The 12,934-nt window shown below is 43.6% G+C and overlaps 1 protein-coding gene across 6 annotated transcripts in view; it reads left to right on the forward strand.

The window, feature by feature from the left end:
- The first annotated feature begins 5,289 nt into the window (after positions 1 to 5,289).
- The window catches only part of EEF1AKMT2 (EEF1A lysine methyltransferase 2), a 69,879-nt gene continuing 62,234 nt past the window's right edge, over positions 5,290 to 12,934 (forward strand). For 2 of the 6 annotated variants that reach the window (XR_013967921.1, XM_080822958.1), the window contains exons 1-3: positions 5,299 to 5,437; positions 6,477 to 6,542; positions 7,549 to 7,663. Coding sequence is in view for 5 of the 6 variants with exons in the window: in XM_080822958.1 (XP_080679084.1) it covers positions 5,325 to 5,437; positions 6,477 to 6,542; positions 7,549 to 7,663 (294 nt within the window). In the remaining variant the exon portion in view is untranslated. Of the gene's footprint in view, positions 5,438 to 6,476; positions 6,543 to 7,548; positions 7,668 to 10,910; positions 10,988 to 12,934 lie in introns of all 6 variants that reach the window. The other 4 variants (XM_080822955.1, XM_080822956.1, XM_080822957.1 and 1 more) reach the window with 4 other exon arrangements.

Here is a 12,934-nt window from a genome sequence, read left to right on the forward strand (position 1 = left end):
CATAGCAACTAAGCTGGTCATGCTAAAACTGCAATTTAAAATTTAAATCATGTTGCTTCTTGGTCTAACCCCAAACCTTGTAATGACCTCGTCTGACTTCCTTTCTTTGTGCTGACCCCTTTGTTCACTCTGCTTCAGCTACACTAGTCTTTCTGCTTCCTGGCTATTCCTATTGCATCCTACCTCAGGGCCTTTGCACTTGACCTTCCCTTTACCGAGAGTGCTCTTCTCCTAGAGCATTTCGAAGTTTCCTCCTTTATCTCCGCTCTAGATGCTGTAATGTGTCAGCCATACCCACCTTTATGGGATTGATAGACTTATTATCCTAGCCGCAGGAGAAATTGTTTGCTTTCTCTGGGAATTACCCTCAGTGTAACAAAGTGTCATTGCCTAAGGTCATTCCCCTTTTCCTGGGCAACCAACATTCAAGGCCTTATCAGTGTAGATGGATGAAGGTCCACCACCTTCCCTTCAACTTGGGGCAATTCCAAAGGGTCAGCTCAGTTCCAGAATGCTCTGTGGGGGAAAGGATGCTAGTGCTAGCTGAGGTGCTGTTGTAGCTGTACCCTGGTCCCAACCACTTCTTCCATCCAGCTGTTTCTTTCCCTTCCCCAGTAGGTGGTGAGCCTGAGAGCATTTCCTAATAAACTTCTTTCATGTTCATCTCAGTGTTAGACTCTGCTTCCCTGGGGATACTACCTATGATGACCTCTTATAGGTTTCCACTTGGTACCACCCTGTCAGAGAATCCTTCCGTATCACCCTAACTGGACTGCAGCCCTCACCTGATGTTTTCAATCTCCCTCTCCTGTTTCCCTTCCCCTTTCCCAGTCATCACCACCTCACATCATCTCTGTTTTATTCATTTCTCCAGCATATTGCCTTTTGTTCCTCCACTGGCATATGCTGAACTGCATGGAGAAAGGGATTCACCTTTGATTTACTTCCTGGTGTATCTCCAGGGGGACTCAGTCCCAGGCCCCTGGGATCATGACCTGAGCCAAAGGCAGACACTTAACTGACTGAGCTGCCCAGGTGTCCTGCCACAATATTGTTAACAGAAAATGCAACTTACAAACAATGCAAATGGTATGATCCCATTTCTATATATTTATCAAAACAAAACAGTGCATTTCTGCTAGTACGTGTATGCCAGCAAATGCCACACTCTGCCACGATGGGTCTGAAAGTAGAAACAAGAAAGTCCAGTTTCATTTGGATTATGCCCATTGGGTAGTCAAGGAAACTGGGACCTAAAAGGTTTAAAGTAAGTGCTTTGCCCAAGGTCACACCTGGTAGGGACAAAGTTGTGATTGAAGTTCAAGATGGCTGACTCCATAATCTGTGATCAGGCAAGAGAACACAAAGGAAAGGAATGGGTTGCATCAGGCATCGAAGGAGAGAAAACCCAGCTGGGTTCTGGGGACCTCTGTAGAGGGAGAGAGGGGAAGAGAGGATAGCTGGGAACAGGGAAGGTGCCTAGAGCTGAATGGTTTGAAGGAGGTCCACTGGGAAGGGGCTGTGGTGGCCCCAGTGAGCTGTGAGCCTGAAGAAGCCCAAGGGAAGGCAGAACAATGACAAAAATGTCCCTGAGCCCTGAGACCAGGAGAAGCTGCGTGCAGAGGGGTGGAGGAAGGGCAAGACAAGGATGATGCTCTGCTTTGGCTGATGGTAGGATGGTCAGGGGCCAAACGAATGGAGAAGGGAAGACAGGGTTTGGAGGCATCAGAGCTTGGGGAGAAGGCAGTGCAAGAAAGTTCAGTTCTGAACAGGTTGAATTTCACATAACAAGGGACATCTAGGCCAAAGCAGTAAAAGCCTACAGCTGGGGATAGAGGATGAACCTGGAAGTCATTAATAGTAAGAAAAATACCTAACACTTACCGAACACTGACCACCTGCCAGGCTCTGTTTTAAGCTCTTTAGATGTACATTCTATGCCCTTATTCAGTTTTACTAACAATGCCCTGAAATAAATGCATTTTGTTGATTTTTAAAATTTTTATATTTTTAAACAATTTTATTTATTTGACAGAGGGAGCGAGAAAGTGTGTGTGTGCACAAGCAGGGGAAGTGGCAGGCAGAGGGAGAGGGAGAAGCAGGACGTGGGGCTCGATCCCAGGACCCTGGGATCATGACCTGAGCCGAAGGCAGCCGCTTAACTGACTGAGCCACCCAGACGCTCCAAATAGACCTATTGTAAGCTCTGTTTTTTAACTGGACACTGTGCTAGCATTTATTGAGCGTTTACCATGGGTCAGGCATGTAGGAATTCACGGGAATTCTCTCATTTAATCTCTACAGGGGCCCTATGCCACGGGCACTATTATGAAAGGATGGGCAAACCGAGGCCCCGAGAACTGACAGAACTTGCCTGTAGTCCCACATGATAGGGTCAGGGCTCGAAACCTGAGTCCAACTCTACAGCCGCATGCCTACCTCCCGTTTTAGAAGGCTCACTTAGGAGCAGGTGGTGCTGGGAAAATAGGGAGGGGTTTTCAAGAATGGCATCCTGGGTGGTGTTGATCACTACAGAGGATCCAGGAAGGTAAAGCCTGGAACTTGACCCTCGGGTTGCCAAATGGGAAGTGTTTGAGAACTCTTGAAAGCACAGTTTCGCGGAAGTTGTAGGTAAGCAGGGTTCCGGGCTGCAGGGATTGGCAGCATGAGAGGGGGACGAGGCAACCCAGGGCACCCGAAGAGTTCCCCCCACACCCCCCAACCCCACCTATGTAACGGACACCTGGTGAGAGGACTGTGTCCCTGGAACATTCCACCTTCTCCTGGTCATGGGCAGCTCCGCTCGGACTGAGCTTCTCCACGCTCCACTAAGAATCCTGTTGCCCTGGGTGATCAGAGGTGGTGCCCCACACAGCCGTCAGGACTAAACAGCCAGAGTAATCCTGGAGCCAGAGCAGGAACTCTTTATAAACAGAGGGTTTTTCCAGGGCTTCATACCAACAACTGTTTATAGCGTTCATCACACACAGCAAAAACATCTTAAGTGTTGGCAGGACACCAGGTTGAAGATGGCGTTATCTTTCATGGGTGCTTCTTAATTAGAACCTAAAACTTTTTAAGACTTGGTCACATTCAAGCTTGCTTTCTCTAACATCTAGAGCCTGGAAAAGATCAAAACAACCATTTGCCCAGTGCAGCACTAATTGGCTGTGGCATTTGGTGGTTTGATTACACTGTAATAAGGTTACTTCTGTTATTTCTTGAGTCCTTTAATCACTATACACATGGATCCCCATCTGTCTTTTACTGTATTCTAGCACCAGTGGTTGCTGGAACATCTTGGAACATCTTGTCTAGGAGAAGATGCACATTCGGTCTTCACTGCGGTTTCTGTCAACTGTCGGTGTTGTTTACCTCTAGGGACTTATTGGACTTCTGTTTGCTGAGTCAACAGAAACGCAGCCTAGGAAACATTCCTTTTGGTTGGAAGGCAGCCTTCCTAGGGGCCTTTGAGAGCCTCGCCTAGGACATTGGACTGTCAGTAGTTCATTGCTGCTAGAGAAACCTCCCCCCTCGACCTTTGGCTCATAGATTTCTCGAATTATACTACAGAACTCCCAGTGGTAGTCAGACCAAGAGGCAGATGAATCTCAGGTTCATGGTTTGGGAGCAACCTGATAAGAACCAGTCACCATCTATTTTAGGCATGGTGCAGGTGAGGAAGTTGAAGCACACAAAGGTTAGGAGCCTTGGGCAAGGTCAAGGTGCCTGGTTAGGGGCAGAACTAAGACAGGCATCCGAGCATCTTGACTCCCAGCATTTTCCTCCACACACTCTGATTCCCATGATTGGAGTACTTTGGTGTGGGGGATGGGGAGGATGTGGTGTGGTGGTGTCCTAAGGCAGTCATTTCTCTGGGCATAAATTCCCGTGCCCACCAGTGATGTCAAGTTCTGAGAGGGCAGAATGATATTTTTAAGGGAGAATCCAAGCTACAAATTAAATTTCTGACCAGGAAGCCGAATAATGCAGCGGACTGTCCCATCCAATTTCCAGATCTGACCATGACATGCATACATGAGGTGATTTGTGTTTGCAGTCAGCAGTGTTGGCTTAAGGTAGTGTGGTTTTCCCATTGCCAGCCTTTTCCAAAATGCAGTACCTTGAATAGTCCTGTTTTTTAAAAATGCAGCTGAGTAACTTTTTTTTTTTTTTAAAGATCTTGTTTGTTTCTTTATTGAGAGAGCACGAAAGAATGCATGTGCAAGTAGGGGAAGCAGAGAAAGAGAGAAGGTGAGAGAGAATCTCAAGCCAGCTCTGAGTTGAGCACGGACCCTAACACCCAGCTCCATCACCTGACCCTGAGATCATGACCTGAGCAGAAATCAAGAGTCAGTAGTGGATTAACAGACTGAGCCACCAGGCAGCTGAGTAACCTTAAATATCTATATTCAGTGAATCATGAAGCGGACGACACCCAGTCTATGAAGTAGAAGGGAGCTCTGAGGAGTTGTACAAAACGGAAGGTTTTTATAGGCGTCAGATGTGGGGTTGGGGGTGGTGGGGGTGGGGAGGGTTGGGGCACCTGGGTGGCTGGGTCCTAAAGCATCTGCCTTAGCCTCAGGTCATGATTCCAGGGTCCTGGGATCCAGCCCCACATTGGCTCCCTGCTCCGTGGGAAGCCTGCTTCTCCCTCTCCTACTTCCCCTCCTGTTCCCTCTTATTTGTGTCTCTGTCAAAAAAATTAAAAAAAAAAAAAAAAAAAAGCAGGGGGTGCGTTGGCTAGTACATTAAGAATGGATTATTTCAACATCCCAAACTAACGTAAGGTTGTCAACTATACTTGAATAAAATAATAATAATAAAAAGAATGGATTATTTCAGGCAATGTCACTCTCCCTTAAGGGAAGGCAGGGGCTTCTCAGGCAGATTACTTCACTAATGCCCACCAGAAAATTCCATACTGATTGGTTTAAAATTCCATTCCTGGAGGAGGCTCAAATCCGCAGTTAACGTTGGATGTTAAGTCTCAGGTTTAGCAAAACTGACTCCATTTGGACCTGTTTCTTCCTCACAGTCCCTTACAAACAGCAGTCCTCGAATGCAGCGGTACTTAGGCGGGCACCTCAGGAACGGGGTGCCTCTGACTCTGGCGGCAGTAAGCAGAGAGGGAGGCGAGACCCCGCCGACCACGCCTGGGTTTGCGAACCTCCACTCGGGACCAAAGACAAGCTGAGGAAGCCGAGGCCAGGAGTAGTAGAGAGGGCGGCCTCCTGCAGCCTAGAGGCGCCCACCCACGAGTCCGCTCTGCCTGTGCCTCGTCTCTATGGCGGCCCCAACGGCCCTCCGGGGCGCGGAGCGGGATGAACTCGGGCACGGGCGGCGGCGGCGGCGGTGCTGGGGCCGCGGAGCCGTCCCGGAGCGGCAGTCCCGGAGAGGATGGCTTCGCCCCGTCGGCGCTGGGGACCCGAGAGCAGTGAGTGTGGCATTGGGCAGGGAGCCTGAGCAGCACCGCCTTGGCTGGGCCCCGGGGAGGGGACGGGGAGGGGGAAGAGGGCCCCGGAAGATGCGGAGGACCTTGGCGGGGCGGGGGGGGGGGGGGTGACGCGAGGAAGCTAAGAGGGGACTGGTGGGCTAGAATCCCGGGAGGCAACCCTGGGGTGGTTAAGAGGCGCTCCAAGGAGCCGACGTGTAAAGGGCACGTGAGGTGCGGAATGGCCTCCGAAGCTCTTGGGGGAGGCCTTGTTGGGGGTCTCGAACCGGAGGGGCAGGCTTGGGAAAAGGGCGAGGGGGCCGGGACGTAGGGCTGGTGGGCAGGGGGTGGGGTAGGGATGTGGGAGCTGGGAGGATGACCTGAGGAGGGAGCGAAGAGAAAGTGATCTGACCTTAAATCGATGTTCAGTATTTATGGGCGAATTAATAGATGGGTGAATGACAGGGGAAAGGTACGGATGAAAGGTGAGTTGGAGGACCGAGAGGGAGCAGCGATTCTGGAGAGGGGAAATGAGAAGAGAAGGCAAATGTTGGGGAGGGGGAACTATACTTAAAAGGAGTAAATGTTAAACTTGCAATTTAATCTTTAGGCAGAGCTTGTGGTTGGTAAGTTCCCTTGTGAGGAACCACTGTATTGGTAGGAAATCTTTGTGTCTGCACGTCTTAGACTGAAATGTGCTGTGAGGACACTGTGCCTGTGCAGTGAAGTTTTGGACTTGTGTTTGGGACTTAGGGATCCGTGGACACATACTTGTTTGTGGGTATGCGGTTTTTTTTTTTTTAAGCTAGTATTTTTATGTGTCAGGTATTGTACTTAGTGCTTTACATGTGTAAACTTACTCTGCTTGTCTGTGTCTTTCATTCTTTTAACAAGGATGTTAAGAGATTGATCTAGTGCACTTACTGAAAACACGGATAATGGCTTAAACTTCTGTCATAAATACCTACAATGTATTAGAAACGTTTACATTGTAATTCAGTTTGATTCAAGAATCTTGCTTTGCATTTGATTATTTATATAGTTGGGATGCTGTCTATGAGAGAGAGCTGCAAACTTTTCAAGAATATGGAGATACAGGAGAAATCTGGTGAGTTAGAAAAAATAGCAGAATTATGATTCAGAAGAGTGTGTGTGTGTATGTCTTTTAAGTGCTTACCCCCAAAGAAAGACAACCTAAAAGTTCTGGGAACCTTGGACTGATTCTGGCTTTAGCAGGTAGATTTAAAGAATCTCTCTCCTCTCTCTTTTAATGGTCCAGACTTAAATTTGATAAGAATATAGGTATCCTCTGCTTTTCGAAAATTCACATTATGTCTCTCGGCTTTTATGAAAGACTTATATTAGTATATGTTTTTGTTAACTGAAAGAAATATGAAGATTTTCTCTTGTACTAAGAAAGGTGAAAAGCAAAAATAGCGTTCACCATTTGTTTTTCAGTGAGCCATTAGGGAGGCAGTGCATATCCCGGCAGCAAGAGTGGTGCTGCCAAGCTTCTGTCCCCAGGAACTACACTCAGCATCCCAGCACAAGGCCACCATAGCTTTGAACAGTGTCTGTGAGCGTCTGTGCTTTATCTTGATTTATTTTGTGCCTGTATTAGCAAGACATGTCTCGTGGTATCAGGCCTAAGAGAGGTTATTTTTGGAGTCTGGGAATGCTCAAAAAATTCTACCACATAAATTACTGGTCATTGCTTCTTCGCTTTGTACCATTTTGCCTTAGGAAAGATATCATAGCAGTGCTCTACTTGCCGTTAGTGGGGGAAACGTGTGTTAGGAAGTTGCTATCCTCCTGTGATCATCCTTGTTCAATGAGCAATGACATTTTGAGCCATCAGCATATACAAATGTTAATGCTGATGTAGTGAAACGTTAATAAGTAATGTATTGACCTTATCTGTTGTGTCCTATTCTTAGGAACATGCTCTCTTCAGTAATAGCACAGGTGAAGCTTAAGCAGCCACAGATGCTACGTCTTCTTTCAGAAAAAGGCTTACTTGAGCATATTGCATAAGCTGCTTAAATGGAATATAGTTATAATCTTTGCTCTATATTCCTCTGGTCTTTGAATAACGGATTCTCTGTTTCTAATAGGTTTGGAGAAGAGAGTATGGATCGGCTAATAAGGTGGATGCAAAACCGCAAGATTCCATTGGATGCTTCAGTGCTTGATATTGGAACTGGAAATGGTGTTTTCTTGGTTGAACTTGTTGGTACTTTTAGTATTCATGTGTTAAAGCCAAATTTTGAAGTGAAATTAAAAAAGAAATCTTGGAAGTGAGGGTACTAATTATGTTAATCTAAAGTAGAAGAGCAAAAAAAACCAACCAAACAAACTAATAAATAAACAAAGTAGTAGAGGAGTTGTACCACTTACTTTGAGAAGTACACAGTACAAAAGGGAGGCTGCATGGATTGTGAGAAAGCATTAAATGAGAAGCCAGGGGATCTGAGTCCAGTCTTGGCCCTTGTGGCCTTAGTCTTGACCTTGAGCAAGCCACTTAATTTCTCTGGGTGTAGTGTAGTGTAGGTTTTTTCCTAAAGCTTTTGACAAGGTGATCTTAATTGGTTTCTTTAGCTCAAAGCTCTGGAAGTCTGTGTGTATAAAAGAAAGATGACTTTTTTACACTCCTTGTAGGACATAAATATCTCATGTGCATATGGTTTGAAGAGCGTATTTTTTCTATGGAACTGAATTTTGGCACTAACTAAACCGTCACTGTTGTGTACCTGTTGTGTGGTCATGGCTGTGGCTTGTACTATGGAGAAAATTATGGAGAAAATTACAAAACTTAGGCTTCCTCCTAGGTGGCTTTACTATCTTAATGTAAAAGGATATATACATAATGGTGACATTTACTGAATGGCTTCCACATGCCAGGCCTTGTGCTAGGCATTGGCAACCTGAAAATACAGACCTTGTCCTTGAATCGTTCTAATACAATAGAGGATGGACAGATATATAAACAATTAATGCTGTAAGTTGATATGTGTGATAATAGATGACTGAGTATAGAAAAGAGAGCGGTTAATTTTGGGGAGCAGAGATAGGAAGGGTCTTGGAGGAGCTAATATCCACGTTGGGTGGAAATTGCAGGGGCAGGATGTGGTGAGTGTGGGACTTTCAAACAGTGGAAATAATATTTAAATTTTGGGTGAGGGGTGCCTGGCTGGCTTAGTTTGTGGAGTGTGCAACTCTTGATCTTGGAGTTGTGAGTTTAAGCCCCATGTTGAGTGTGGAGATTGCTAAAAAAAAAAAGATGTGAAGGTTTGAAGCAGATTAGATTAGATTAGATTTTACTTTTAGGTTATGGGAAGCCATTGAAATGTTTTAAGCAGTGGAGTATGATTAGAAAAAACTTTGGTAAATATTTTTGAAACTTAAGGTATAACGTATGTATGTCCAAGTGCACAAATCAAAAGCATGTGGCTCAATGAATTTCTGCAAAGTGAACACAACTATAGTCACCTATCAACTATTGCCCGGGTCAAGAAGTAAAAAATATTACAGACTCTAGAAAATCCCCTGAACTCCCTACCAGTCCTTTCTAAATTACTCTCTCCTTCCTCTCTAAAGGTAGCCACTAATGGCAAGGAGTTTTAACATTAGAGATTAATTTGACTGTTTTTGAGTGTATACATGGAGGATCCAGTTTGCTTTCCAGTGTGTTCTCTACTTTCTGTGAGAGTCACTCAAGTTGTTGTGTGTAGTAGTAACACATTCATTTTCATTGTTGTATAAGATTTATTTATACTCAGCTTTATTCATTCTCTTGTTTACCTGCAGATTCTTTGGATTTTAGTAGTTTATTTGTAGAAGCTAATGATTTATCCTTTGAGACTTTGAGACTTGAGACTTTGAGAAAGTAGATTCTTTCATATTTTTACATATACAGTTGACTCTTGAACAACAGGGGTTTGAACTATGCAGGCCCACTTATTTGTGGAATTTTTTTCAATAAATGTATGTATAGTCCTATAAATGTATTTTCCTTGTGATTTTCTTAATATTTTCCTTTCTCTAACTTACTTTATTGTAAGAATACAGTATATGATACACATGACATACAAAATACATGTTGATCGATTATTATTTTATCAGTAAGGTTTCCAGTCAGCAATAGGCTATGGGGTGCCTGGGTGGGTCAGACCATTAGGCGTGTAACTCTTGATTTTGGCTCAGGTCATGAACTCAGGGTTGTGAGACTGAGCATGGTGTCGTGCTCTGTGCTGAGCATGGAGCCTGCTTAGGATTCTCCTTCACCCTCTGCCTTTCCCTCCGGCTCACTCTCGCTTTAAAAAAATGGACTAAAACCAAGCCCCCACCTTTAAATCCTAGTCTTAACCCAACCCTTAACTACCCATAGACTATTAGTAAAGTTTTGTGGGAATCAAATGTTAAATGCAAATTTTTGACTGCAAGGGGTGTAAGCACTCCTAACCTCTGTGTTGTTCAATAGTTAACTGTATAATTATGCAGACTTTGAATAATGGCAATTTTCTTTCTTCCTTTCCAATCCTTTATAACTTTTCTCCTCTTATTACACTGTCTAGGACTTCTAGTAGAATGTTGAAAAGATGTGGTAACAGAAGACATCCTTATCTTTTTTCCCCTTTCCAGAGATTACTTTGAAAGTTTCACTGTTAGGTATGATGATAGCTTGTAAATTTGTTTTGTAGATCACTTGGTATCAGACTAAAGAAGTTTCTTTCTATTCCTCCTTTGTTGAAAGAGAGCGAGTGTGTTTCTTATAAATCTTGTTATTTATCAAATGTTTTTCCTGTTGTTGAGATAATCATATGAATTTTCTTCTTTAGCCTATTTGTGTTGATGAATTACATTCATCATTTTCAAATGTTAATTGCATTTCTGGAATGAATCCAACTTACATATATCATTGGATTCACTTTGTTAATATTCTGTTTAGGATTTTTGCAACTCCGTCCATGAGAAAGATTATCTCAGTAATTTAAGTTTTTTGTAGTGTTCTTGTCAAGTTTTAGTAACAGGTTAGCTGACATCATTAAATAAGAATGTATTTTTTTTTAAAGAGTTTATTAATGATTAGTGTTTCTTCCTTAAATGTTTGGTAGAATTCACTGATGAAGCCACCTACATGTGGAGTCTTTTAAGGGAAGTTACTTTCTTTTTTAATGTGTACTTACTAAATGTAGTATGATGTACTTAACTAAATGTAGTACTTACTAAATGTAGTATGATGTACGTATGGTCATTAAGTATATAGCATTTACAAAATGAACACCTTTGTGAAACTCACCAGACTGATCAAGAAATCAAACATTGTTAGCGTCATAGAAGAAGCCCCTTTGTGTGCTCCCCTCACTCCCATTCCTTCCTAAAGCTTTCACCATTCTGATGTCTATCATCATGTTAGGCTGTTTTTGGTGTTAGCTGTACTTGTTTCTCACTGTGATTTTATTTTTCTGTTTGTCAGAGAGAGAGAATGCCGTGCTAGCCGGGGAGTGGAGGCAGGGGGAGAAGCAGCTCCTGCTGAGCAGGGAGCCTGATGCGGTAACTGACTGAACCACCCAGGTGTCCCTATTAATTTTTTTAAGATTTTATTTATTGAGAGAGAGAGTGAGAGAGAGAGAGCGCATGCATGGCCAAGCATGAGCAGGGTGGGATGGTGGGCTGGGGCAGAGGGAGAGAGAGCGAGAGAGAGAGACAGAAGCAGACTCTTCGCTGAGCTGACTCCAGCGCAATCCCAGGTACCCAGATGACCTGAGCTGAAGGCAGCCACTTAACCAGCTGAGCCACCCAGGCGGCCCCTCACTGTGGTTTTAATGAACATCTCCCTAATAATTAATGATGTTGACCACCTTTTCATGTGCTTATTTGCCATTTGTATATCTTGTTTGGTGATGGGTGTTCAGATCTTTTGGCCATTTTTAGACTGGGTTGTTTGTTTGCTTATTGGTAAGAGTTGAGGATTCTTTATGTATTCTGGATATAAGTTCTTTACCAGGTATGTGATTTCCAAATATTTTCTCCCGGTCTTTGGCTTCTTTTTTTATTCTCTTAATAGTATCTTTTGATGCGGGAGAAGTTCTTGATTTTGATGAAGTCCAGTTTATTGACTTTTTTCTCATATGGATTGTGCTTTTGTGAAATAATAACTCTTTGCCTAACCCAGGGTCACACAGATTTTCTTCTATTTTGTCTTCCAGATGTTTAAAGTTTACATTTATTTTCTTTCTTTATTTTTTTAAATTTTAAGTAGACTCCACATCCAATGTGGGGCTTAAACTCTGAACCCTGAGATTAAGAGTAGCATGCTCCACTGACTGAGCCGGGCAGGTGCCCCCTACCTTTTACATTTAGATCTGTGATTTTTTTTTTTAAGATATTATTTATTTGTTTTAAGATATTTATTTATTTGTTTGAGAGAGCGCGTGTGCTAGAGAGAGAGAGTGTGTGCGCGTGAGTATGAGCAAGGGGAGGGGTAGAGGGAGAGGTGGAACAGACTCCCCGCTGAGCAAGGAGCCTGATATGGGACTCCATCCCAGGATCCTGGGGTCATGACCTGAGCCAAAGCAGAGGCTTAACCAACTGAGCCATCCAGGTGCCCCTGAATAAATAAAATCTCAAAAAAAAATTATTATTATTTTTTTTAAATTTATTTGACAGAGAGAAATCAGAGCTAGGCAGAGAGGCAGACAGAGAGAGGGGGAAGCAGGCTCCTGCCGAGCAGAGAGCCCGATGCGGGGCTCGATCCCAGGACCCTGAGATCATGACCTGAGCCGAAGGCAGAGGCTCAAACCACTGAGCCACCCAGGCGCCCCAAAAAATTATTTTCTAGTAGTTCATTGCTAATAAAAGCACAACAGATTTCTCTATTAATTTTATATCTGGTAATTCAGACATTAATTCTAATAGTTTATTCATAGATTCTTTTGGATTTTCTTATGTACAGTAAGGTCATGTAGTTTTAGTTCTTCAATTTCAACTTTGATGTCTTGTTTAATTGAAATGCTCTGTACTCTTGAATACAGTGTTGAATAGAAATATGAAGGCAGAGGGGCACCTGGGTGGCTCAGTGGGTTAAAGCCTCTGCCTTCAGCTCAGGTCATGATCCCAGGGTCCTGGGATCGAGCCCCACATCGGGCTCTCTGTTCAGCAGGGGAGCCTGCTTCTTCCACTCCCTCTCTCTGCCTGCCTCTCTGCCTCCTTGTGATCTCTGTCTGTCAAATAAATAAATAAACATTTATTTAAAAAAAAAAAAAAGAAATATGAAGGCAGACAGCCTAGTAGAAGAGGAAAGTTTCTAGTATTTCACTATTACATATGGTGTTAGTTATAGGTTTTTATAGGCAGTTTATCAGATTGAGGGTGTTCCTTTTTATTCCTAGTTTAAGTTTTTAATCATGAATGGGTGTTGAATTTGATCAGCTGCTTTCTTTGATATTGAGATGATTAGATGATTTTTCTTTGGTTTTATTAATGTTGAATTGATTGGTT

The sequence above is a fragment of the Martes martes genome (genome assembly GCF_963455335.1).
Source record: "Martes martes genome assembly, chromosome: 14".
Lineage (NCBI taxonomy): Eukaryota > Metazoa > Chordata > Mammalia > Carnivora > Mustelidae > Martes > Martes martes.